A 27,621-nucleotide genomic window follows, 5' to 3' on the forward strand; every position below is an offset into this window, starting at 1 on the left:
TCCCATAGGGCGGCGCACAATTGGCCTAGCATCGTCCGGGTTCGTGGAGGCTTTACTTGGCTCATTGAGCTCTAGCGACTCCTTGTGGGGGGCCGGGCACCTGCAGGCTGACCTGGGAAGTCAGTTGAGCGGTTTCCTCCGACACCTTGGTGCGGCTGGCTTCTGGGTGGGCGGGTGTTAAGAAGCGCGGTATGGAGGGTCATGTTTCAGAGGATGCATTACTTGACCTTCACCTCCCGAGCCCGTTGGGGAGTTGCAGTGATGAGACAAGATCGAAATTTGGGAGAAAAAGGGGATAATATATATATTTTTTAAAGATAGCTTTTGTTTTATACTGTATAGTAGTGGATATGGATGAATGGGGCATACTGTGTGTAGTGCAGTAAAGAACACTGGCATTTGGCGACTGGTCATTGCATTGGAAATGTAATATTTTGTCAAACAGTGAACCCTGTTGACCTCTAGTGGCTTTATCCAGATATGAATCATCTACGCTATTACTTAAAACTGCATCTCAATCATCCAAAACAGACTCCTTTCTTTGTCTCCTGTCCATCTGCACTGATGTGAAAAACTCTGGTCAGATTAGAGCAGATGAAGGACAGGAAACGAGGAGAGGAAAGTACATTGGACTACTGAGATGCACCACTGGTGTCAGCATTTGCCTCCCTGTTTTGACATTGCTGGATGTAATGACCGCAATGGTCAAAAACAGGGAATCATTTATGTTTTACCGACCAAGAAAAGTAATTTCTTTGAGCAAGAAATGTAAATAGCCTGAGAGAAAACTTCACTTTAATATGACAAAATAGTAATAAACAGAAGTACACAGTGACAGAATAAAACAAATTAAAAACGGATGCTGTTCTTAAGACACCAAATAAAGTTAACTCATCATTACACTGGCACTGACCAATCTTAAAAATCATACGTGTTTTAAAATGTTTTTTTTTAAATCATCTCTGGGCCTCACCTCTTTTCTCCACCAGTATTGAGCCTGTGACTAAATAATACGTACACAGGGTAGTACACTTTGATATCCTGTCTAAAAACACACCAATCAATATGTATTAAGTACTATGTTATATTCAAAAAATAAAACGTATTGAGGAACCAAAGGAGTCACAAACTGCTCATGAAATGCTTTTTACTGACATTTTTTGGGGGACGTGAAAACAAAATGCATCAAGTAAGAGGTTCTCTTCTTACCTCCCGAAGAAACGTACATATACTTACTGGCAGAAATAAATCCAGAGACAAGGTCAAAAACAAATAATCCTTAGACAACATAATGTGTTGATCAGTTATTTGTTTAGAGGATGTTCTCAATTGCTTCCCATGTCTATAGCGTAACGCTACCATTCATTCATTCATTCATTCATTCATTCATTCATTCATTCATTCATTCATTCATTCATTCATTCATTCCGTCAATCGTGTGCTTGATTGCAGCCAAACAGAAATACATGCTGCGTGTGATCAAATAATGTGAACATAGATTGGCAGTATGGCACAAGGTCAGATATGTGTACAGGGGGTGACATTATCAAAACACATTCAAAAACTGCCTGACCTACAAAATCAAACACATACGCACTGACACAACCTGTTATGACATGCTAGTCCCTTTGAGCTGTTGGTTGCAGAGTGACAACATATGTGTTAAACAAGACGATCCTGTTGAATGCATTTAGCTCAGGTTCAGTGCTGCAGTAGACGTTACTGCAAAACCCACAGAATAGGGCCTAAATTAATACAACAATTCTCTGTTTAAACCCTTGGGACACACACACACACTTAAGAATCAGTAAACAGTATTTTCCCAGAAGGCATTGCATTCTATTGCACACGTCCCTTAACAGGCATAGTGACAGAGGCTTGGTGGTAAACGGGGTGAGAGCAAAGGACAGAAAAAAAAGAGGAAAAAGAAAGAACAGATTGAAAAAGAGGAGAGAGGGGGAGAACAAAGCACATGTGTGTGGAGAATCACAGCTATACCGAGGGCAGAACAAGGAAGTGGAGTTGAATAAAGCTTGGCTTGCACAGCAAGTCCTAACCCCTGACCCAAACAGAGATGAGGGTTTACCCTCCCTAGGGGTTTGGTCTAGTTCTCATCCACAGAAGAGAGGAACAATATTTCCTTCTAGAGTGAGTACATGATTTGACACTACTGTCAAGCGTAACATCTCCCTTTTACCTTCTCTACATAGGGTAGCAGAGCCATTTGAGTGAGCCTCCTGGGTTTGAGTCCTCCTCCTGCAGTCCCATAGCTGCTACAGAGGAACAGAGCCAGTGCCTGTGTTTCTATACATAGCCGGTGGCAGCAGAAGCAGTCCCAGGTCCTACCCAGTGGTTCAGTACCTGTAGCTTAGGTTGGCTGGTGGCTGTGCCCCTGTCCTGACATGCCCAGCCCCACGTCTGGACTGAAGCTATAGCTTGACATTGCTGAGGTCCTTGGAGAGAATCTGGAGGTAGGTCTCATGGATGGCACTGAGAAACGCTGGGTCATTCTGCACAGGGCACAAACACAGGACAGAGAGAGGACTTATCTTCCAGTGATTTTATATAACAGTAGCAAACAAGTTCTCAGACTTCAACTGCTTCAGTTCACTCTCTCAAGTATTAGATTTAGGTACACACACAGAAGGAATTCATAACATAATTCATAACCCATGAATAACACATTCATAAGCCGTTCATGAGCATTTCATAAATGTCAACAACAGCAAGATGAAATCTACAGTAGAAAAACCCTGAACCTGACGAAAGGCTTCAAACACAAGAAAAAGGGTTCAGCTCTCTCTGTACCTTGATGAGGTGGATGAGTGTGTTCTGCAGTTGGGTCCTGTTGCAGGGGGATTGGGGGGGCTCCAAGGCCTCTGTGGCTGCAGCTGGAGGGGAGGGAGGAGCAGCTTGCCTCTGCAGTTCCATTGGCTTGGCAACAGAACGCTGAAAGGCGCTCGGTGAGAGCAGCACCGAGTGCTCCGCCCCCGTCAGTGAAGCACCCGCCCCCGGTATCACAAGCCCTGCCTTCATAGGAACAGCCTTGGATGGGCGAGAGAAAGAGAGAGGGCAGGAAGAGGACATGGTAAGATTTCATTTCAACTATGTAAAGAACCACCTGTACAATCAAAGCCATCTACATCATGACAGCAAAATCATACTAACTGGCATGGTTTCCGACAGTTTCTGAGACTGAGCGAACACATCCATTTCTTTACTCTGTGGCTGAGAAAGACAAGAAAGGGAGCCCTTCAGAAATGACAGATTAGACAAAGTCCGCATCTTGAAACAAAATAACAGGGGCAAAGGCAGTTACCTACCTGCACAGGGCCTGTGGGAATGCTGCAGATGGCAGCAGGATTGGGGATTTGCTCTCTGAAGCTCTGGGGCGTGGCCAATGGGCTGGGCAGGAAGTTGGGTGCGAGGACGGGCTTGTGGAGATCAGAGGGGCTGGGTTTCAGCGAGCCCAGGAGATCCTGCCCCAGGTAAGTCAACGGAGGGCCAGGGGGGGGACCGCGAGCCTCAGCCCCAGGTGGAGCCACCAACAGCGGGGACATAGAGTGCTGGAGTTCCCCTGGAGATCCACCAGGAAACACGGGGCTGGGGTGGAGGGTGTAGCCTGGGCTGGGGCCACCTCTGGCCTCCATCAGGGGGATCAGACCAGAGGCCAGGTGCCGGTTGTTGCCCACTGGGGCTGCTGTGAGGCGGGGTGCCAGTAAGGGCTGGAAGGGTATGGATGGGGTGTAGTGCTGGGCCTGGAGGAGGTTGGCGGGGCTCAGGGCAGCAGGGTCTGTGGAACTCTGGGTAGGCATGGCTGGCAGCAGGCCGGTCTCCTTGGGTAGAGAACTGCCAAACAGCTCCTCCACGGTGATCTGCCTCTGGCCAGAGTGGGAGATCTGCAAATACAGTAATAACAGTAAATATGAAACATACTTATACAGGGAACCATCCAATTATGACTGACAAGTAAAAGTCAGATCAGTCATGTGAGAGAACACTTGTTACAGGTAGCGTGTTGTCAGACATAGTGCATTCATTTCAGGCAGAATGTGGTACTGTACCTTTTCTGGCGGTGGGGCGCTGGGAGCGCGCTCTGTAGCACCGCCGGCTGTTTTCAGCGTCTCTGTGTTCACCCCCTGCTCAGCAGTAACGTACATCTCCGTTTCACCCGTCTGAATCTAGTTAACGCACCAAACAAATCACACATGTATCATTTTGACATTCCAACTAGTGTTTTCAGTCTAATGCAGAATTAGACCCCACCCCCCCTCCCCCATCCATAGCTGGCTGCACACAATAATCAGGATTTTAAATCGCACTCTAACTCGTGATGTATGTGTAGGGGTAAAGTCTGTCAAACAATACTATTTTCTGGACTGTTCGCGTGTGTTTGTGGAAGTGTTGGGATTAGTAACTTGAAAAAGTGATATATTAACTTCCATCACTTTTAACAAAAGTAACGTGTTACTTTACAATATTACTTTGGGTGGAAAGGGATACGTTATATTACTTTGTGTTACTATCATGGAAAAAAAATCTCAATCTCCCTGTTTGACTGTCGGAGGGAGCAAGGCGAACCGTGCGCGCTCTACCAAACATAGGCTAGTTACTAACTCGGGTTTGATCGCTGGTTTCTCCTTTCATTGGTGGCGCTGCTTTCCTGTACTAGCCTACAAGTGCTGCGCCATCATATGGGCTGCTTAGTTAGCCATATACACTAAGACAAACATCTGTACAGATTTCATATCTTTTCATTAAAAAAATATTTCTCAAGCCGCCAGTTCTGATCATGCGTTGTTTGACAAATGAACTTTAATAATACTACCCAATTTGAAAAAGTAACGTCTTACTTTACTTTGTTACTCCTAAAAGTAATCTGATTACTTTTGTGACGCATTACCCTCAATAGAGTCCTGGGCGATGACTTGGTGATAAAGACCGCGCCTGTCTCTCACCCTGTGGTATTCATCCTTGGCCTTGCTGAGGAGCTCCAGGATGTCAATGGGGCGAGGTTCTGCGCAGCCATTGGTCCTCCCAGGGATGCTGGCCCTCTCTGGGGAGCCCCGGTGGGTCTGCATGGCTTCCTGCTTCACGATCCTGGAGGACAGACACAATAAAGATACAAACCTCCTCGCAAATCAGTGGAGAAAAAAAAACACAAAACACACAATCCGATCTCTTATCTGTAATGTGCCAAATAACTCCCCGCAGCGGTGTGGGTGACGATGGTTTTCATATCTGTGGGTTAGTGGTGGTGTTGTTTCACCATACTCACTTCACCATGAGCTGAGCGATGCGCTGGCAGTCCTTCTTATCGTAGAACCAGATGCTGTATATACCCACTGTAGGAAGAACACAGCGAAAAGAGGGAAATATTAAAAATGGCAGGCGGAAGGTTCACTGGCGCTAGGATACATGCCTTAGGTGGAGGGAGGTTGCAGGAAATGGATGCTTCAGCAACTTTGAGGCAACAGCGTGTGACAGGAGTGTCACGTTGCATACGTGTGTGTGAGATCAGAGATTCTTGCCAGGTTTCCCCTCCGAGGCTGGTAACCTAGCAACGGTAGTGTTTCTACAGCTACCTGGGGAACCTTGGGACGTGTAAACAGGTGTGTCTAAACAGGCCACATTTTCTAACATGAAGCACTGACACGACCCCTCCACTAACAGATGTGTGCAACGAGAGCAACGGCAGGACACAAACAGTCGAAATAACGCTAAACAAAAATGACAAGTCACGATCCCTTCACAAGTCACAAGGACAGCCAAGAACCCCCTCCCTCCCAAACATACTTGTTCATGATATTCTTGCATCCCCTCCCCAGTGGCCTGCAGGCACTAGACTACTGGGGAGGAGTCACAGGGTTCCAGTCAGATAAAACTGCTGCCTCTCTGGATGACTGGATCAGACGCCTACAGAACTACCGCTGAGAGCAGACGTACTGTATCCATCCCATCCATGAGGTGGTTTCCAGGCAGCTCCGGAACATAGAGGCCCTGGGGCCAGAGGGACACGTTTTCCCCCTCAGACTGAGCTCCTGGGTTGGGTGGACCCGTGTTAGCGCAAGGCCATGGGTGGAGGAGACCCGTCAGAGGAGATGCTCCTGCTCGACGCGCCCCATCAGTCTCAGCGTGACCTCCGGCACAAGGGGAAGGTCATCTTCCAGAGGACCCTGCGAGGTGGTCTGCTGAGTGCTTTTAGAGGCAAGTCGAACTGGAAGGCTAGTGTGTTTAGCATGTGGTCAATGTCCATCTGATTCATTTGTGTGCATGCATCTATACAGGGGTCAGCATAGAAGAAGAATATAAAGAGGTGGCATTATGTCAGAGGGGGCATGTGTAAATTTCAGTTATTTCCCTGTATGTCTGTACGTGTGTGTCTGCTGCACAGACAGGGCCATTTTATTTTCCCATATGACTAAACAGGAAGATGAAAAAGTAGATTTTATGATGGGATAGCAGTCGAAGACCTCATACCTTCGTCATCAAAGAGTCTGGAAGAGTTCAAGTTCTCCTTTGAATTCAACACAGTTTGACAGATCTTTAATGACTGTGTGCAAGCAGTGCTCTGCAACTTCATTCCAAAGAAAATGTGTTTATAAAACATTGATGGTCTTCATTATTTATCTGGGGGCGAATTACATAAATAGCATAATCAATGCTAAATTTAGCCTAGTAATACAAAAGATGTATACCAGCAGCTCTTTTAATAGATATATAGGGTGATTCCCCATGCCAGCGGGAGAGGAACATATTTTTGGTATCTCCGATTTTTCTGGCATTTCTCACATTTGGAGAAAGAATGTTTGAAATGCTTTATACATTTGTATCACTTTTTTGTTGTTGAAAATCATGATGAAAGTGGCCATTTTTAGACCTCCTGTAAGACCCTATGATCTGTGAACTGTACATGATACAGACAACATCTTGGTGTCATTATAACTCTTATAGTGTTCTCTAAAATATGGAGTACGTCTTGATTCTGATATACAATGTTTCACATTCATTTACTCATCTCAAAATGAAACTGTTTGATTTTGTTTGGAACAGTTTACTCTGCAAGTACATCAAATTTCCAGAGTGGGCTCTAATTCTGACGGCATGATGCATTTTATGAGCACCACCAACACAGTGAATGAGAAAATAGATTCAAAGGGAACTCGAACAGTGCAATCCTAAAGGAGGGCTGTGATTGGTTAATGACCTATAATGTCAATTTCTATGTATAAAATGAGTGATATCGTCAAAACGTACCAGAGAGCCCACTCTGGAAATGTCATGTGTTTGAAGAGTATATTGTCACAAACATCTAAAAAATAAAAAATATATATTTAGATTTTTTACATTTAATAAATGAATGTGAAAATGGTCTGAATGTGAAAATGGTCTGCCCAAAACATTTGAAATCATTCTCCTTACAAAGCAATTCGGAAAGTATTCAGAACCTTTGACTTCTTCCAAATGTTCTTACGTATAGGTCTATAAAGGGCCTAAAATTGCCAATTTCATCATGCTTTAAAGAAATGGTTTATGATACAAACGTAGAAAGAACACTAAACATCCCTCATCCCAATGAAGTTCCCATGTGAGAATTGCCAGAACAATCTGTTCCCGCTGGTGTGGAATCGCCCTATAGTTAGGTTTACCTAAACGACATGTTAACATGACCCTTCTCATCCCCACACTTTCTCAGAATCTTTCGTGTAGACCACGTGTCAAACAAGGCCCGCGGGCCGAATCTGGCCCGTGACACATTTCTATCCGGCCCGCGCAATGGTTTGGGTTGTCAATTCCTTTTGGCCCGCTTCCATAACGACCGCGATGCGCTGCACTCCAAGTCCTAGCAAGCACTGCCGACGTGTAGCATGCCAAACGGCATCGCATTGCCCCACACACACACCCCTATTTTTTTCCCCTCACAGTTGGATTTACACTCCAAACAGCCTAACTGACTGCTCGGAGGCGGCCGCATGGTCCTAAAGCACACCGTTGCCTCGTTTTGTATCACATTCCAATGATAAAACTGGGAGGGACAAAAATGACATTTCTGAATGTGGGGAGGGACATGCAAAAACTTCTACCGGACCGAAAGTTTAAACGGGTTGTAGGCCAAGTTTCGGTTCAAACGGGTCATTGCTGTAGACTACAGAAAATGTAATCTTGGTTGTCAAAAATGTATAAGATAAAAGGATTCACACATGGGTATAAATTACTACTGAAGGACAATAGGTCACAGAAGCAAGTATAAATTAGTCAACAGTTGAGTCATCTACTTATGAAATTACAGCCTGATGCACTGGCATAGGTGAATTCAATGTCAATTGTGTTGCTTTCGTGTGTCCCATTTACAGCACTCAGCGGAGGGAAAGTGTACGACACATGCCACAGTCCTAGCTAGGCTACTAAAACGTTGCCGTCTGGCTTTAGTTTTTAAAGCTTGACAACGAATAACCAAAAAATTAAACCTGCAACAAAACACCATGCAAAGGAGAAACATTACAGCAATATTTGAGCAGTAGTCTAGGCTGGCTACTCAACAATTATTATTTTTTTTTTTTTACTGAACCTTTATTTAACTAGGCAAGTCAGTTAAGAACAAATTCTTATCTAAAATGGCAGCCTACTGGGGAACAGTGGGTTAACTGTCTTGTTCAGGGGCAGAATGACAGAGTTTTACCTTGTCAGCTCGGGGATTAGTTCCAGCAACCTTTCAGTTAGTGGCCCAATGCTCTAACCACTAGGCTACCTGCTGCCCCAAACTACAACACACTTTGATAGCACCATGCAGTAATGCTGCATTCAACCGCACTGGTGATCCATGCAGTAATGCTGCATTCAACCGCACTGGTGATCCATGCAGTAATGCTGCATTCAACCGCACTGGTGATCCATGCACTAATGCTGCATTCAACCGCACTGGTGATCCATGCAGTAATGCTGCATTCAACCGCACTGGTGATCCATGCAGTAATGCTGCATTCAACCGCACTGGTGATCCATGCAGTAATGCTGCATTCAACCGCACTGGTGATCCATGCAGTGCAAAACACGTTTTAAAATGTAAACATTACAACAACCTAGCTAAGTTGTCGTTTGGAGTTATGAACGACTTTTTGGATTAGGGTCGCAGCATATTATGCACATCTGAAAGCGTAGCATCAGTGATTTGTTCTTATGTTTTAAATTTGTTGAAACGCTATATATAGCATCCTATGCATGTTTTCTAATAAAACTATAGCCATTTTGGCCCAGGTGTATGCACGTTTTCTTAGTGAAAATAAACCTAATAGGCTGTGTCTGGGCCGCAAATCCGGTGTGTTTTTCAATATGGCCCGTGCGCTGCTTGAGTTTGACACCCCTGATGTGGACTAAAGGCCATATAATTGAATATTCTAGATGTGCAGGCTACATGGTGTGGACAGTAACAATAGCTGTTTCTGTAGGTCATTGCAAAGCAGACAATGGGGGGGGGTGGAATCTCAGACTGACAAGTGGACTATTATGGAATATCCTACTCACAGTTAGCGTTTCTGTACAGCAGGAAGGGGTCTTGGAGCTGAAACTCAAGGTCTTTGTTGATGGGCTCCACTAGATTCTCTGTGCTCAGCCGATTCATGATTGTGAAGCCATGATGAGGGGAAGCAGACCTGTGGACAGGTTATTGAGAGCAATGGAGACAGACTATTAGGCTACATGTTTTCATGACTCAAAAAAAGAAAGAGAAAAGCAAAGAGAATGATTAAGATAAAGAGTAAGAGGGAGGGGTGGGGGTTAGGGGACAGAGGAAGAGATCAATTAGGGAGGCATAGACATATGGACAATATAAAAGGCAACTATATCAAGGAGAGAGGACAAGTGGTGAGACAACAACCACATATAAAAAGGGGGTAGTTAAGTATCTTTGCAACAGTGGCCCCTTCAAAAAAGGTCACCACATATCTGATACAAATAAATTACCTTGCATAAACAAATAAGGTGCCCTCGATTTCGGTCTTTTCCTGAAATGGAAATTGCGCAGAAAAATGACAACTTTAACTTGATGAACATGAATCAATCAAGTACAAGAAGAATAACCAAAACATGCAAAAAGTCTGATATTTGGTCTGGGTTGCTTTCAATTCATTAAAACCTTTTATTACGTTGCATTATGGTTGTACTGAATGACAAGTTCCCCCCAAACGGTTCTTCAACCGTCTTTAAGGTATGGTTAATCTCTAGTGGACAGACTACTTAAACAGTACCGTAGATATGTCATGATACAACGGGATGCGTGAGACAGCAAGCAGCATAAGTTCCTGTGCTTTCGACAAATCACGATTTCCCAGGTTTTAGCATCTTTCGAATTTCAGAAGGGGAGGGGACATTTGGCCTATAGACATGCAAAGAGAGAGGGTGGAGCTATTAGTTCTGGTTCCAATCCTCGTTCTCAATCTTCACTTATGGACCCAGAACTTTATCGAGCTTCTGACCTATTACGCAATACTTTAGTTCTGGGTTAACTGAGATCAATTCTGCGTTGACGTCTTGTTGGAAACTGAGTTAAAATGAATGCAAATTATTTGCGAAGAGCTTCCCATTGGTTGATTCTGATACTTCCCAATTGGGAAACTCAGGTATCATCTTTCTACGAGTAAGCAAGTCGAAAATCTTGGGAGTTTCTGACATGACTTGAACGCAGCATAAGGTATGGTTTGATCCCGTTAGGTAGGTGTGGCCTGATCAATATGGCTGTGAAATGTTGTGTGTGAAACCAAACAAAAAACTGCAGAAGTGATCATTCAGAACTGCACCGTTACCATTAAATCAAACATTGCACACAGCTGTGTCCTGCTGAACAGGGCCCTGGTTGCTAGCTAGCAGCTAGCTTACAGCGTTGGTACTTAGCTAATGTTAGCAAACTAGACAATATTTATCTACAAACTAGCTAGCTAACTGGTTTTAAGTTAGCTAACTTAGAACAGCCTCTAACATGGCAGCCGTTCTAAAACCTGGCCAAACTCTCTTAACCATATGGGGAACTTTGAGCAGTTCTGAACTGGCTCCGACTGACATTTGTGTACAAGGCGCTCTGTGAATGCCAAAAAGCACCTCTGTGAATGCCAAAAAGCCCCATGTGTCTGCTCTCAGTTGCCACTCCCCAAGCAGAGCTGACTTGAAGTGTCAGCTTTAAGACCCCACATTTGCATAGGGAGTGACTTGTCATTTTCTGGCCTAAATACACAAAGAATCGATTCTCAAATTGACAGTGACAGCCTAGCAAGTCCAGCCATTGTGGTTCCATCTCACTGTGATATTCTCAGTCAGATTTAGAGCTCTCAACATGAACCAAAAACAAAATATTTTCATAAAATTTAAAGAACAGCACTTTCTCTTGGTCACAGTCAGGACAAAATCACTTTGTGCTTAAAGTAGAAGTTGTGAAAAGTCTGCGCACATTTGAATGGATTCTCTCCGCCGCTCTGTGGACGTTTAGGAGAAAATTCTGTCGACAGTTATAAGAAATAGTGAAGATATTGTACTGTCATCAAGCATGATATTTATTTCACAGTTATGAGAGATCGTATAGTAAGTTATTTACAATTTGATTGTTACTATATCTAGAAAGCATTTCAGTCATTTCAAGCCCCCTACCCACACTTTTGAACAGGGAATGAAATCATAGATATGATTTTTCATAATATTTGTACTATGTACTTGAGATTGTGTCCTCAAAAGTGAGTACACCTCAGCAATAAAAAAAAAATATATTTTAAATCTTCCAAAAAAGCTGAGTTCCAGACATTTAAAAAACTTGTTTTTTTTTTTTAAATGCAACATTACCTGTTAATGTTTGTCAATCTCATGAAAAATAATTAAGTTTGGGTATGTCTATTTAGGCAGAAATCTAAATGTTGCCCCATCATTAAAATAACCAAAGACTTGCTACACAACCCGGCAGGAACACGCTTGTTGGCTTGATATAGCTAACGTTAGCTAGAGGTGTGTGGTTATCTGCAATATCAGTCAAAAGTTTGTACACACCTACTCATTCAAGGGTTTCTTTATTTTTTTTAACTATTTGCTAGATTGTAGAATAATAGTGAAGACATCAAAACTATGAAATAACACATATGGAATCATTTAGTAACCAAAAAAAGTGTTAAACAAATGAAAATATATTTTATATTTCAGATTCTTCAAACTAGCCACCCTTTGCCTTGACAGCATTGCACACTGTTGGCATTCTCTCAACCAGCTTCATGAGGTAGTCACCTGGAATGCATTTCAATTAACAGGTGTGCCTCACCAGCAAAGCACCCCATCACACCTCCTCCTCCATGCTTCACGGTGGGAACCACACATGCGGAGATCATCTGTTCATCTACTCTGCGTCTCACAAAGACACGGTGGTTGGAACCAAAAATCTCAAATTGGGACTAATCAGACCAAAGGACAGATTTCCACTGGTCTAATGTCCATTGCTCGGTTTTTGGGCCCAAGCAAGTCTCTTCTTATTATTGGTGTCCTTTAGTAGTGGTTTCTTTGCAGCAATTCGACCATGAAGGCCTGATTCACACAGTCTCCTCTGAACAGTTGATCTTGAGATGTGTCTGTTACTTGAACTCTGTGAAGCATTTATTTGGGCTACAATCTGAGGTGCAGTTAACTCTAATGAATGTATCCTCTGCAGCAGAGGTAACTCTGTCTTCCTTTCCTGTGGTGGTCCTCATGAGATCCAGTTTCATCATAGCGCTCGATGGTATTTGCGACTGCACTTGAAGACTCTTTCAAAGTTCTTGACATTTTCCGAATTGACTGACTTTCATGTCTTAAAGTAATGATGGACTGTCGTTTCTCTTTGCTTATTTGAGCTGTTCTTGCCATAATATGGACTTGGTCTTTTACCAAATAGGTCCATCTTCTGTATACCACCCATACCTTGTCACAACAACTGATTGGCTCAAACGCATTAAGACGGAAATAAATTCCACAAATGAACATTTAAGGAGGCACACCTGTTAACTGAAATGCATTCCAGGTGACTACATCATGAAGCTGGTTGAGAGAATGCCAAGAGTGTGCAAAGCTGTAATCAAGGCAAAGGATGGTTACTTTGAAGAATGTCAAATATAAAATATATTTTGATTTGTTTAACACTTTTTTGGTTAATACATGACTCCATGTGTTATTTCATAGTTGATGCCTTCACTATTATTCTACAATGTATAAAATAGTAAAAATAAAGAAAAACCCTGGAATGAGTAGGTGGGTCCAAACTTTTGACTGGTACTGTATTTAGTTAGCTAGATTGCTAATGATAAGCCTATTTTTAAGGTCTCTGTGATAAATTAAGTAGAGTAGATAGTTAGCCGTTGAGCATAACGCTCAGTTCCATTACATTACACATAAGAGTCATTGGACGAAGGCATCTTGTTCTGTATGGGGGAGTTTTGCTAAGAACCCTGACAGTCAGTCTGAAGATTAACACGCATCGCTAGCGGTATGGTTTTGGAAGCATAAGGACCTTATCTTTCATATCAGCGAGAAATAATTGTCAAAAAACAAAAGGTTAAATTGATACACACATTAATAGGGTTAGGGTTCCCACACGGCCATATCACAGTGCGTGTTTACAGACAGAAGACAGTGCTAATTAGCTATCATGCTCCGAATACCTGGGTGTAATTATTTAGCCTCTTGCTCTTTCGCACCCCAGTATCTCTACTTGCACATCATCATCTGCACATTATCACTCCAGTGTCAATGCTAAATTGTAATTACTTCGCCTCTATGGCCTATTTATTGCCTTACCTCCCCACTCTTCTACATTTGCACACACTGTACATCGATTTTCTATTGTGTTATTGACTGTACGTTTGTATATGTGTAACTCTGTGTTGTTGTTTTTGTCACACTGCTTTGCTTTATCTTGGCCAGGTCGCAGTTGTAAATGAGAACTTGATCTCAACTGGCCTACCTGGTTAAATAAAAGTGAAATAAAGTCCGCCAGAAAGGTGGTCGCTGAAAAATACTGTCAGCTGCAACTGTGATAAAAACCGGGGGGGGGAAAGTGTACAATAAGTGTATATTTAGCATTTGTGAAATTATTTTGATGTGATATGAAAGTAACGTTAACATTAAATGGCTTTTATGTTTCTAGAACCGTATCGCAATTGAGAATCGATTCACGTTTAGATAGAGTATTTTGCTGTTTTGGCTGCCAGAGCCGGTTTACTTCTGGAAAAAAGTAACGGTCCTTGAAACTTAGAGTAACGGTAGGCTCCTTAAGAGTACATATTGGACTAGGTAGATAGCTCGCTTGCTAGCTACTGTACGTAGCTGATAGTTACTTATCTAGCTATGTAACGCTAGCTAGCGACCTTTTAGTTAACAGAAAGAAACAAGCGACTCCTTTGGCGAGCTTACCCATTCATTTGCTTTGGAATTAAATGTGTACAGTGCTACCTGTCCGGTAACATCGAGAAGTTTGTTGATATACGGGTCTTGTTGTTGTAGAGCTGCAAGGCTCATTTTACCGGCGGTCTCCATCTTGAATACAATGCTTACCACACGGAATCATTTCTATGAACACTCAATTTCCACTGTCCTCGGGAAGACATGGTCACAATGCCTTATAGTTCTGCCCCAGTTTTAGTTCCGCAACGAGTTGGAGTGATTGGTCGTGTTCGAGAGCATCAAAAGTAAAAACCGTTATGTATCATGTGTAAATTGAGTGATTGACTGATCTACAAATGCTATTGAGTATTTATTAATGACGCAAGGTGATTTGTAGATCAGTTCAGTCAGTGTTGAATCGCATTTCGAATGTGCCTAAAAATGATTGCTCGCTCACGTGTAGGCTATCATGAATTTGAGAGGTGACTATTTTGCTATGGGCCTGTCTATCCAAGCAGACTATATAACTTGATGATGACAAAACGTCAAACCCATAGCCCTGGATTATCATAACCCAGATCTCTAAAAACCCAAACAATATTATTTTTAAATCAACATAGTCAGCTGTCTGTGGAAAATAATGACCACACCCACCAATTCATCAATTTCTTTTAGTCTCAGGAAAAGTGTTACGGTCTAAGAATTTATTTCGGACTGGGAAAAATATTATATTTTTTCCTTAGGGCCAAATACTATGTAGACTGCACGATTTACCACAAGGCGGCACTGATGCAATATATTTTGATGACACCGATAATCCGTGTGGCAACACCTTTATAATAGACAATTTGGAGGTACAGGTGACCCTCAAATTTAAAGCATATTTTAGCATGGGGGGAAGACATATGTTTTTGAAATAAGCACCTCAATGCGAGGTTTGGCATAGTAAATGAGATACCTGTTCTGTAAATAAACCTACCGTTATTAGTTTTAAGTGAGTGACGGGCCTCCAACTCAGTCTTAAACCCGTAGGCCTATGCTATAGGCCGAAAGATAAGTCATTAGTTATTTTCTGAAGTAGCCTTAGGCCAGTTAGGCCAACAACATCCTTTGCTTCAATTCACTGAGGAACAAAGGAGTATAATTAAGGGATTATCGCTGTGAAACAGTTGTCCAGCTGCAGATAGGTAGACCTAGGCTAATCCAATAACCAGTAACCGTCCAACACGCAGAGGATTCATTTCCTTTCGATTCGTTACAGAATGTGGGCCCTAAACTGTGTCATGTGGCCCCAAAAAAGAGGGAGATGATATTGCGGTTGCGGTCAGGGTTCGAAGACACCGGGGTAAGTCATGGGGATAGTGTTACACAATTTATGTTGCCTAACGACCTTATGCTAATAGCCTAATCAATGGCAACATTTGAAAAAAACAACTGACGGACAATATATGTGTAATGTGTAGGTATAATAACACACAAGCTACATTATTTTATAGGATATACGTTTTATACCATAGACCAGTAGCGGTGCGTGGGTAAAATCACTGTGGAAGCCAGAAAAAAAAGCCACATTACAACCTGTGTTGTGATAATTGCCTTGTTTGCTCAATAAATCCTGTTAGTTCATATGCCTTGCAACCATGATAAAAATAGGCCTAAGGCCGAGACAGTAAGACACAGTGGCAGAATAAACTCCTTTGTTTCATCACAAAAGCGGAGAGCAACCTCTGTAAGGTGAAGTCCACAGAGCATATTTCATGTAACAAACAGTTACATGACCTACAGAATGGCCAAGCAAATTAATATTTCTGATATTTTCCCACCCCTAAACAACTATTGGAATAGATATAGTCCTTGGTTCACTCCAGACCTGTCTGCCCTTGACCAGCACAAAAACATCCTGTGGTGTTCTGCATTAGCATCGAATAGCCCCCGTGATATGCAACTTTTCAGGGAAGTTAGGAACAAATATACACAGGCAGTTAGGAAAGCTAAGGCTAGCTTTTTCAAACAGAAATTTGCATCCTGTAGTACAAACTCAAAAAAGTTCTGGGACACTGTAAAGTCCATGGAGAATAAGAGCACCTCCTCCCAGCTGCCCATTGCTCTGAGGCTAGGAAACACTGTTACCACTGATAAATCCACTATAATTGCGAATTTCAATAAGCATTTCTCTACGGCTGGCCATGCTTTCAGCCTGGCTACCCCTACCCCGGTCAACTGCCCAGCACCCTCCACAGAAACCCGCCCAAGCCCCCACCATTTCTCCTTCACCCAAATCCAGATAGCTGATGTTCTGAAAGAGCTGCAAAATCTGGACACCTACAAATAAGCCGGGCTAGACAATCTGGACCCTCTCTTTCTAAAAGGATCTGCCGAAATTGTTGCAACCCCTATTACTAGCCTGTTCAACCTCTCTTTCGTATCGTCTGAGATTCCCAAAGATAGGAAAGCTGCCGTGGTCATCCCCCTCTTCAAAGGGGGTGACACTCTAGACCCAAACTGCTACAGACCTATATCTATCCTACCCTGTCTTTCTAAGGTCTTCGAAAGCCAAGTTAACAAACAGATTACCGATCATTTCGAATCCCACCGTACCTTCTTCGCTATGCAATCTGGATTCAGAGCTGGTCATGGGTGCACCTCAGCCACGCTCAAGGTCCTTAACGCTATCATAACTGCCATCGATTAGAGACATTACTGTGCAGCCGTATTCATCGACCTGGCCAAGGCTTTTGACTCTGTCAATCACCACATTCTTATTGGCAGACTCGACAGCCTTGGTTTCTCAAATGATTGCCTCGCTTGGTTTACCAACTACTTCTCTGATAGAGTTCAGTGTGTCAAATCGGACGGCCTGTTGTCTGTACCTCTGGCAGTCTCTATGGGGGTGCCACAGGTTTCAATTCTCGGGCCGACTCTCTTCTCTGTATACATCAATGATGTCGCTCTTGCTGCTGCTGATTCTCTGATCCAACTCTACGCAGACGACACCATTCTGTATACTTCTGGCCCCTATTTGGAAACTGTGTTAACTAACCTCCAGACGTGCTTGAATGGCATTCAACTCTCCTTCCGTGGCCTCCAACTGCTCTTAAATGCAAGTAAAATTAAATGCATGCTATTCAATCGATCACTGCCGCACCTGCCCGTCCGTCCAGCATCACTACTCTGGACGGCTCTGACTTAGAATACGTGGACAACTACAAATACCTAGGTGTCTGGTTAGACGGTAAACTCTCCTTCCAGACTCACATTAAGCATCTCCAATCCAAAATTAAATCTAGAATCAGCTTCCTATATCCCAACAAAGCATCCTTCACTATTGCTGCCAAACATACCCTCGTAAAACTGACCATCCTACCGATCCTCGACTTCGGCGACGTCATCTATAAAATAGCCTCCAACACTCTACTCAACAAATTGTATGCAGTCTATCACAGTGCCATCCATTTTGTCACCAAAGCCCCATATACTACCCACCACTGCGACCTGTACACTCTCATTGGTTGGTCCTCGCTTCATACTCATTGCCAAACCCACTGGCTACAGGTTATCTACAAGTCTCTGCTAGGTAAAGCCCCACCTTATCTCAGCTCACTGGTCACCATAGTAGCACCCACTAGTAGCACGCACTCCAGCAGGTATATCTCACTGGTCACCCCCAAAGCCAATTCCTCCTTTGGTCGCCTTTCCTTCCAGTTCTCTGCTGCCAATGACTGGAACAAACTGCAAAAATCACTGAAGCTGGAGACTCATTATCTCCCTCACTAGCTTTAAGCACCAGCTGTCAGAGCAGCTCACAGATCACTGTACCTGTACATAGCCCATCTGTAAACAGCCCATCTATCTACCTCATCCCCATACTGTATTTATTTATTTATCTTGCTCCTTTGCACCCCAGTATCTCTACTTGCACATTCATCTTCTGCACATCTATCATTTCAGTGTTTAATTGCTATATTGTAATTACTTTGCCACCATGGCCTATTTATTGCCTTACCTCCCTTATCTTACCTCATTTGCACCCACTGTATATAGACTTTTTCTTTTTTCTACTGTATTATTGACTGTATGTTTTGTTTATTCCATGTGTAACACTGTGTTGTAGTATGTGTCGAATTGCTATGCTTTATCTTGGCCAGGTCGCAGTTGCAAATGAAAACTTGTTCTCAACTAGCCTACCTGGTGAAATAAAATTTAAAAAAATAAAATTGATTTAGAACTACGGAGAGTTTACCACAGGTCACAAAGAAAACAGGAGCTGCCTCCACTGTTCCTGAACCATTCAACTTTAACATTTCAACATCAAATCACCTATACTTAGTCTAATACAGTGCCAACTAAAAGATTCCAAAAACAATTTAGTCAAATCAACATAAGCTAAATATGATGTAGCGTTGTTTGTGCAATTAGAAAAAACATGTTGACTCACTCTACTTGTAGAGATATGCCAATACCATCCTCCTCTCTTTCATGTTGACAAAACGGTCTATCACTCTGTCATACAGTACACTCTTTAATTTTTTGTTGTCCTAGGCTACCTGGCTAAAACGCTTGCTCGATAGCCTTACTTCCTTTCATGGGCAACATTAGCTAGTTAACATTGGCCTTCTACATCTAGCTACATATTGAACTTCCAACCTCTCAGGCCAGAGGCACAATGTATGAATTAATGGTTGGATCAGAATCACAGTTATAATCATTGGCCAGTATGGAAAATTAAGTGTAACCACAACTCCAAATACCTATCTCCATCCATGACTAATTTAGGAAAAGGACAATTTTAGTTAGTTAGCTAGCTAGCCACTGGAGGACAACAACACAACGAGATGCAACAAGTTGTTTCTGTCAATGATGTATGCAATTTGTTAGGAGTGAAGCCAAATCCAAACTGGCTTCCCTTGACACTTTTTTTTTTGGTGCGCCAGGACCATTTTCAGTTGAGCTCGCTCAGTTTAGCTCAATGCTGATTTATTTTTATTTAACTAGGCAAGTCAGTTAAGAACAAATTCTTATTTACGATAACGGCCTACCACGGCCAAACCCGGACGACGCTGGACCAATTGTGCGCCGCCATAAGGGACCAATGAAATGGGCGGCCATAATGTTATACTCTTTTGGACCAGATAGCATCAGATAGATGGCCTACACATATAGAGACAGAGGGGCGCTGTTTCGCTCACTCGGATGCTTTCTCCGGTGAGATACATTCAGCCTCTTGCGAATTCAAGGACAATTAGGAAACACAGAGACGAAAGATAAATCATTTTATGTTTTTTGCTTGATACATTTTGTTGGGGAAGACTGGCTTCCCCTGGGCACATGAATACACGCCACTGCTGTAGACCTATTTTATAGGCCTACAATTTCTATGCGTAATGTCCTCCCCGTGAGAGTGCATTACATGATAGCGTATGTACCAGATGTAGCCCTACGTTTGACTAATAATTGGCTAATAATTGTTTGCTTTTTAGGCAAAAAAAGTATAGCCTTTTAAAAACCAAGTGATATAATGAGACAGAATGATGAATAATAACGTGTTACATGTGAAATCTGCAAGGTGTGCATACAGTACTTCATTTCTGAAATATACATGCAGGGAATTAAATTATGTGATATAAAAACCGAATAATTTAGAACTTAAAAGTTGACAATTATAGCCAAAACAGGGGCAATAGGTCATTCGTGTTTGGGTTATAATAAGACATGTATAGCCTACCAAGACCATAAACACATTTATTGTCCAAACCTCAGTGACCCGTATTAATCCAGAATCATGGATATTTTATTGTGGTGTCGGCGTGTGTGTGGGTGTGTGGTGTGTATTTGGTTTGGCCATGCGTCCACCAGCGCACGATGCCACAGGCACATTTCTCTCTGTGATTGCCCCTGAACGTTATTGAGCTTCAATTGATTAACCTTAAGCCTACACATGTTTATAATAGTTATTACATCGATGTCATAGTAATATTAGGCCCATGATTTATTAGTTTACCTTATTAGTTTGATTTATTACGGTTAATTGTTGATGGTTATTAGGCGATATGGCCATCCATATAGCCTAATAATAATATGCGCTCCCGAGTGGCACTGCATCTCAGTGCTAGAGGCGTCTCTACAGACCCTGGTTCGATTACAGGCTGTATCACAACCGGCCGTGATTGGGAGTCACATAGGGCGGCGCACAATTGGCCCAGCGTCGTTAGTGTTTGGCCTTGGTAGACCGTCATTGCAAATAAGAATTTGTTCTTAACTGACTTGTCTAGTTAAATAATGGTTAAATCAAAATAAAAACATCAATTTTAATTGATTGGCATTGGCCCAACTCAGAAGATGAGTCGTGTGTAAATAGTGACACGTTGCGCACCTTGGACACAGGGTCCATAATCACACCTTCGCGTCATTTTGAGAGGATGGTCACAGCTGTTGCTGTTGCTTCAGTAGTCTAACCAAAACTTCGAAGAGACTTGTAGCCTATGGACCACTGTTCCAGGATCTAACGTAGGCGTCTTTATTTTATTCATCTTCGATCCATCATGCGCAACACCCGGATGTTGCAATGCAAAGATGTTTGTGGTGTAGGCTACTCTCTGGGGTTCTGTAGGATTTATTAAACGTTGTTGTTGAATACTTTGGTTGATCGTTTATTGTTACACTTTTTGATATATTTTTTACTGTGTTGAAATTAAAACGGCGTTTCAATGTGGATAAGAGGATGCAAGAAGCAGAGGAACAGCCCGAAGGTAAATCCGATGCTTTGACTCAGTTGTCACTGGAGCGCTGCGCTGTCGGGAGGACGCCCGTGCGCTCTTGTGTGTATATATATATATATATATAAATATAGTCTTATGTCAGTCTTGTCGTACGTGTCTCTCGTGTGACCCGGAGCCCAAAGCTTTCTATTTGTTTTGTGCTGCAAGCATCTTTATTTATTATTATAGTTTCATAAGCAGTGGACATCACTGATGTCTCCGTAATATATTTGAATAATCATCTGAAACGTAGTTCTGAGAAAAGGTAGGTTTATTTGTGGATTGATTTGATGGAAGTTTGGAATATGATCATATGAAGTCGTCTAGGTGAGAGGAAGCAGTGACATTATTTAGATTTCAATAATTATTTGTCTGACTCAGTTTTGCATCAATTTAATTTGTTGTAACAATGGATTATATAATCCATTTTACAGTATTCAATTAGGTCATCACCAGAAATAAATAATTATTTCCACATTCTTTTCAATTTTTTTGTAGCATCCATATAGTCTACTAGGCTCTTACAATGAGCAGCCTTCCCCTGTATCCTCTGTGTTTTCATTAGTTGTCAAGGGAATGCTCCCTGGTCAGCTTAGCCCCATCTCATCAAACAATAACAACATCACTATCCTGCTCAAAGATGTCATTGCTTTGATTACAGCTTGCCATTCTAATCAGCTCACTGCAAAATTCATGTTTGCCAATATAAATGAAATGTAGTGGTTTTCTGAGACCAACAAAAATCATATTTTATTAAGAAAAGATGCACCAATAACTAGGCATACATACTAAATAAGGCCAATTTAGCTTCACTTGTGGACGTTGTAGCATCTCCCTGTGATCTGAATGAAATACATGCAGCGTTGAAAGGTTTATTTCGACATTGAAGTGTCACTGCATAGTCACAGAGACTGGTGAGGGAACCTTCTGAGTTTCACATACAGTTTGTATTTCATGCCTTTCTCTCTCCCTTCCACTCTCTATCCCCTGGATGTCTCACCATTCACTCCCCTCCCCTTCCCCACTCTCCCTCTGGCTTACACCTTTCTCTGATCAATCTCTCTCTCTCTCTCTCTCTCCCCCCCCTCAGGGGCACAGTATGCCAGCAGCAACAGAGCCCATCCCTCTGGTGACACGTCGGCCCTCGGGTCAGAAAACCCCTCCCACCCACAGCCTGAACCCTGCCCCCAGACCGGAACTATCTCCTGGCAGGCCGTGATCCATGCTGCTCGTAACGCCCAGGGCGACGCTCCCCAGAGCATGAGCGCCCGCCCCTCTGTCCCTGGGGCCACACCCGCCCCGGTGGGCTCACTGTCTCAGAGGAAGAGGCAGTTGTACGCCAAGAGCAAGAAGCAGGGCGGCTCCACCAACAGCAGACCGCCCAGGGCACTGTTCTGCCTCACACTTAACAACCCCATCCGCAGAGCCTGCATCAGCCTGGTGGAGTGGAAGTATCCTTTCTGGGGCTCTCGATGGAGATATACAGGGACTCTCTGTGTCCCCGCATGGGACCTATTCGTTTACAAGAGAAAGCAGTCCATGATAGCCATGATGGCAAGTGTCATCCTCTGATAGTTAGCATCCCTTCCCAAGCACTAAACAATCAGCAACAAAATCATTTATTCTGCAGTCTCTATAGTGATCATGTAGCCTTGCCACTGTCTGGGTCTTTCCTTTTCTAAGCTGAAAACACTCCCAGACCAGACCTCGGTTGGAGACAGTCTAGAGCAGCGTTTCCCAAAACTCGGTCCTCGAATAAACGTTTAGTTTGTTTGCCCTAGCACTAAACATCTGATTAAAATGATCAACGCTTGATGATTAGTTGATTATTTCAATCAGCTGTGTAGTGCTAGGGCAGGAAACCAACATGTGCAGCCCTTGGGGTCCCGAGGAGTTTGGGAAACCCTGGTCTAGAGAAATTCATTTGAGTGTAGTGCTGAATGCAGACATCACAGACCGTATTCAGTGTGTTTTTATAGATGGCGCATTAAGACAATCCCATGATAAGGAGTAAGCTCCCCATCATCTATCAAACTGATGATGTCGCTGCATTTGAAAATGTTTGCTTTGAGCATTGTACTTTTTACCTCATAAGAGCCAAGAGAATTTCAGGATTCCGCCCCCCCCCCTTTACCTTTACATGACTGCAATGTGCTCTCTCTGTTTTATGCTCACATATTGACTGTGTGCTTTGAACATGGTTCCTTAACTGTGTGCCTCAGACCCTTTGATATCTTTATACTGCTCTCTATTTTTGCCAACTGTGTGGCCTTAGCTGTTTACATCCCCTTCCCAGAGGATGACTCCAACTCCACCAACCACGACCTGGTGAGCATTCCATTCTATTCTATTCTATTCTATTCTATTCTATTCTATTCTACAGTATAGCAGGGCTTCAGGAAGTGACACTTGTCCATAGTTTTTCTAGGAGGATTTTTTCTGCTATTGAATGCTGAGTTGGCCATGGCATAGATGGACCATGTTACACCTTCGTCAGGCTACTTCTGAGGAATCGGTGTACATAAGGAATGGCACTACACTGTTGCAGTTGTACACTGCAATTTTCTCTGCTTTGTGTGTTGCCGCTGGTGGATGTGGCTCACCATAGGTAGTCTGAAGAACACACACACACACACACACACACACACACACACACACACACACACACACACACACACACACACACACACACACACACACACACACACACACTGTACATGTTGACATCACTATGGCTACACATATTGGTCTTTAACCTGTCTGCTGGGCCTGGCTTGGGATTGGTTGTTTCCTGCATGGCCTCAGGGGTTTCCTGTCATTATTTGGTGATGTATCATGTTTCGTTTGTTGATGCAAACAGTATGCTACGCTAGTCTGTTCTGGAGGTCATCTGTCCTGTGTGTCACGCCCAGTCTGTTTCACATTCAGCAGTGAGGGCTTGGAGAGGAGAATGCCCTGATCATTTGTTATACCATGTTAGTTTGTTTACAGTATTGTGCTGATATAATCACGCACAGACTGTATGTCCAGTGCAGCTGCAGCATAGAAGCAATAAGGAAATGAAAATGATCAAATAGAATTTACACAGAGCAGTTATAGTTAGCGATATAGTTCTATGACCAGTTATATGTCAATCAGCAACCTTAACAGTGACCAGCAAACAGATGATTTTAGAATTATATTGGAGCAATTGGCGTAACGGTTAAAGTGTTGGCTTGATAGTCGCTGGCCCCGGGTTCGAGTCCCCCCCAAGTTCAGTATATTGGTCTTAAAAGTGGGATGGAGCCCGTGGGGCCATCGGAGGGGCGTGTACACACGAGGGACTTGGTCTATACCAAGTGGGGACACGCTCTCCCAAAGAAAGGGGGTACTGTAGCGACCTTAACCCAACACCTACCGACCTCGTTAAGCGGTTTGGACTTCTTGGCGTATTAGCTAGAGTCCCGGTTGAGGCTACAATATGTAACAAGTGCTTGTCAAAGATATTTCATTCCATTTTGACATACAGAGCTGTATACCTTGTATCTCACGATTCACAGAGAGCGGCACAGTGAAGGATGACATGAGAGATGGCTGTAGGTATTCAGAGTTTCCGATGAGTTTCGCTCCGTCTTTGCGTGTTAAATTAACCATCTATCTCAGTTCTATTCCATCTCTGTGCATGCAGATCCAATGGTGTGTCAGGCCCCTAACTGTTAAAAATGTGAAAAGATGTCCGTCCTCTTTAGATTGCACTGGAAGACGCATGCCTATGAACTTGTCGTGCTGTGACTGATATTGCCCTGAGATCTGATATTGCCCTGAGATCTGATATTGCCCTGAGATCTGATATTGCCCTGAGATCTGATATTGCCCTGAGATTTGATATTGCCCTGAGATCTTCTTAGAGAAGTAAGTATTAAAAAACAGATCTCAAAACAGATGGAGGAAACAGAGTATTAACTCTCGCCAAACCTCTGGTCAGCATCATCTCATGTCCAATCTTTATTTGATGGAGGTTTTCTCTATTCTCAAAGCTCTCGTCAGAATAAACACATTTCAAATGAGCAGGAAGGAGATCAAATAATTGAGTTGTTTATGTTGTAAATTGCTGGAGGTATAAGGCTATTAATGAACACATTTTGAGAGAGTCATTTCTAGCATATTAAGACACCAGTGTCTGTGCACTAAACACACACACACACACACACACACACACACACACACACACACACTTGAGCATGTATCACCTGGCCTCTACATGTCTGCTCTCACAATAGCATTACTGAAGGGGAAGGGGCGAGTCTGTCGATGCCAGGGTTAGGGTCAATTCCAGGCAATTCAGAAAATAAACCATATTGCAATTCCATATTCTCCTCATTGAAAAGGATTGAGGAGAATTGCATTTGTAATTTCAGTGTACTTCCTGAATTGTCTGGAATTTAAATGAATTGTCCCCAAGCCCGGTGTGTGCTTAATAGCCTACCTAGCATGAATGAAACCAACAATTCCTAATCTATCAAACGCTTGAATGCACTCTCTCTCAGGGTGTAATCCTCATTTGAACACTGTATGGGTGGATCAGTAGAAGTGCAGATCTGGAGCATGAATGAGTGCGGGTGCTTTAAGGATGGTTACATGTGTGTCTTAAGAGTACATGGCCATGTACTGTTATAATCTCCACCCGGCACAGCCAGAAGAGGACTGGCCACCCCTCAGAGCCTGGTTCATCTCTAGGTTTGTTCCTAGATTCCAGACTTTCTAGGGAGTTTTTCCTAGCCGTTGTGCTTCTACATCTGCATTGAGTGCTCTCTGGGGTTTTGGGCACGGTTTCTGTATAAGCGCTTTGTGACAACTGCTGATGTTAAAAGGGCTTTATAAATACATTTGATTGATCAATTGTGTGTCGTGCTGTGTGACGGTCACTTAGGGGCTTGAGACCTTCTCCCTTATGTGTCATTGAGCCTGGCCACTCACACCAGTGTGGCTCTTTATCTGGGGGTGCATGTCAGTATCTGTGGGAATATCCTAGTCTGAGCGGGTGAGGAACTAGGAACATCCTATATTGTGTGTGCACATGTCTCTGTGACCCTATGAGTGTATGTGTGTGGCCAGGTTTGGAGGATTAAGCTGTGCTGTAGATTAGTGTCCAGTAGATGAGAGGAGGTTGTGCAGGCAGAGACGGGGGAGGGGGGGGCACACGAGTGGGAGGTGGGACTGTGAAAGGGATGAGGGTTTAACAGGGGATCGTGTGACTCTGTCTGTTTGGGTCAGACTGACCCGTGTTGTGGCTGGGATGACGATAAGGATCCTATTCAGCTTGGATATGATCTGATGGTTACTTCAACTTATGGCATCTCCTTTGACCACTACCATACTGCTTGTCCAACGAGCGAGCCGTCGCATTGGTCTCCATTGGCAACAGGCGCCAACAGTCACAGCGTAAACACACAGTTGAATAACACTGGATAGACAATCCTAATGAAAACCATTACGGGATGATGCTTACTCTCCTGTGTGTTCCTCTGTGTTTGATTCATTTGTTCCCCGGAGATATTTCCATGTATCTGTTGAAGAGAGCCATTGTGTGTGGGTTGTTTAATTGATTCTGTATCATCAAGGTCTCACTTTTGATGGAATTGGATAGCTGAATGGTTTTAATCTGTCCAACTATTTTAGACAGTATGCTAGTATCTAAGATAGGGCTTTTGGATTTAATGGTGTTACTAGATGAGTTTGGTGGGTACTTATGACATCTCCTTTAACTACGTGTGTGAGAAAGTCACAGAGGGTCAAAGATCATACCCCTAAGGCATGCTAACCTCCCCTGTTATTGGTAATGGTGAGAGGTGAACATCTCTTGGAGGTACAAGCTTGATGTAGTAATTGCTAGGAATATGGGATCAAATACTAAACCTTTGACCACCTTATTTTGTTAAACAAAATACTTTTTTCTGAGCAATTGTATTAGTATAAAATAGTATAATTTCCCTATTCTCTTGAGCATACAATATGCTCAATATTTGAATGATGTATTTTATACGGTCATTTTTGTTCATCTTTATCAAGGGGGTCAATAATTTCGGAACCCCACTTTATGTGTGTCTGTGTGTCTGTGTATGTGTGTGTTTATGCTGCCTTTGTTTGTCTGTGTATGTGTGTGTTTATGCTGCCTATGTGTGTCTGTGTGTGTTTATGCTGCCTATGTGTGTATGTGTGTTTATGCTGCCTATGTGTGTATGTGTGTGTTTATGCTGCCTATGTGTGTATGTGTGTGTTTATGCTGCCTATGTTTGTCTGTGTATGTGTGTGTTTATGCTGCCTATGTGTGTATGTGTGTGTTTATGCTGCCTATGTGTGTCTGTGTATGTGTGTGTTTATGCTGCCTATGTGTGTATGTGTGTGTTTATGCTGCCTATGTGTGTATGTGTGTGTTTATGCTGCCTATGTGTGTATGTGTATGTGTGTGTTTATGCTGCCTATGTGTGTTTGCGGATAATATGTGTGT

General features: G+C 43.0%; 2 protein-coding genes across 9 annotated transcripts in view; one reads left to right on the forward strand and one right to left on the reverse strand.

Moving 5' to 3' along the window:
• Window positions 1-778: 778 nt before the first annotated feature.
• Window positions 779-14,652, reverse strand: LOC106571976 (mRNA-decapping enzyme 1A). Of its 3 annotated transcripts, none has more exons than XM_014145598.2 (10): window positions 14,410-14,652; window positions 9,961-10,001; window positions 9,523-9,650; window positions 5,279-5,345; window positions 4,959-5,100; window positions 4,065-4,181; window positions 3,324-3,899; window positions 3,169-3,228; window positions 2,809-3,045; window positions 779-2,510 (listed from the first exon to the last, which is right to left on the reverse strand). In XM_014145598.2, exons 1-10 carry the CDS (start codon window positions 14,530-14,532, stop codon window positions 2,430-2,432), a joined length of 1,572 nt encoding a protein of 523 aa, XP_014001073.2. In that variant the 5' UTR covers window positions 14,533-14,652; the 3' UTR covers window positions 779-2,429. The 3 variants fall into 3 exon arrangements, with proteins under 3 accessions (XP_014001073.2, XP_014001075.2, XP_014001074.2); XM_014145600.2 differs by lacking the exon at window positions 14,410-14,652 and adding an exon at window positions 10,245-11,649; XM_014145599.2 differs by lacking the exon at window positions 3,169-3,228 and having other exon boundaries at window positions 14,410-14,648.
• Window positions 14,653-20,818: 6,166 nt separating this feature from the next.
• The window catches only part of LOC106571974 (voltage-dependent L-type calcium channel subunit alpha-1D), an 86,252-nt gene continuing 79,449 nt past the window's right edge, over window positions 20,819-27,621 (forward strand). For all 6 annotated transcript variants that reach the window (XM_045695964.1, XM_045695968.1, XM_045695966.1 and 3 more), the window contains exons 1-3: window positions 20,819-21,125; window positions 22,225-22,585; window positions 23,357-23,462. In XM_045695964.1, the coding sequence (XP_045551920.1) occupies window positions 21,098-21,125; window positions 22,225-22,585; window positions 23,357-23,462 (495 nt within the window). In that variant the 5' untranslated portion in view covers window positions 20,819-21,097. The remainder of the gene's footprint in view (window positions 21,126-22,224; window positions 22,586-23,356; window positions 23,463-27,621) is intronic.

Source organism: Salmo salar, chromosome ssa15 (genome assembly GCF_905237065.1).
Source record: "Salmo salar chromosome ssa15, Ssal_v3.1, whole genome shotgun sequence".
Taxonomy (NCBI): domain Eukaryota; kingdom Metazoa; phylum Chordata; class Actinopteri; order Salmoniformes; family Salmonidae; genus Salmo; species Salmo salar.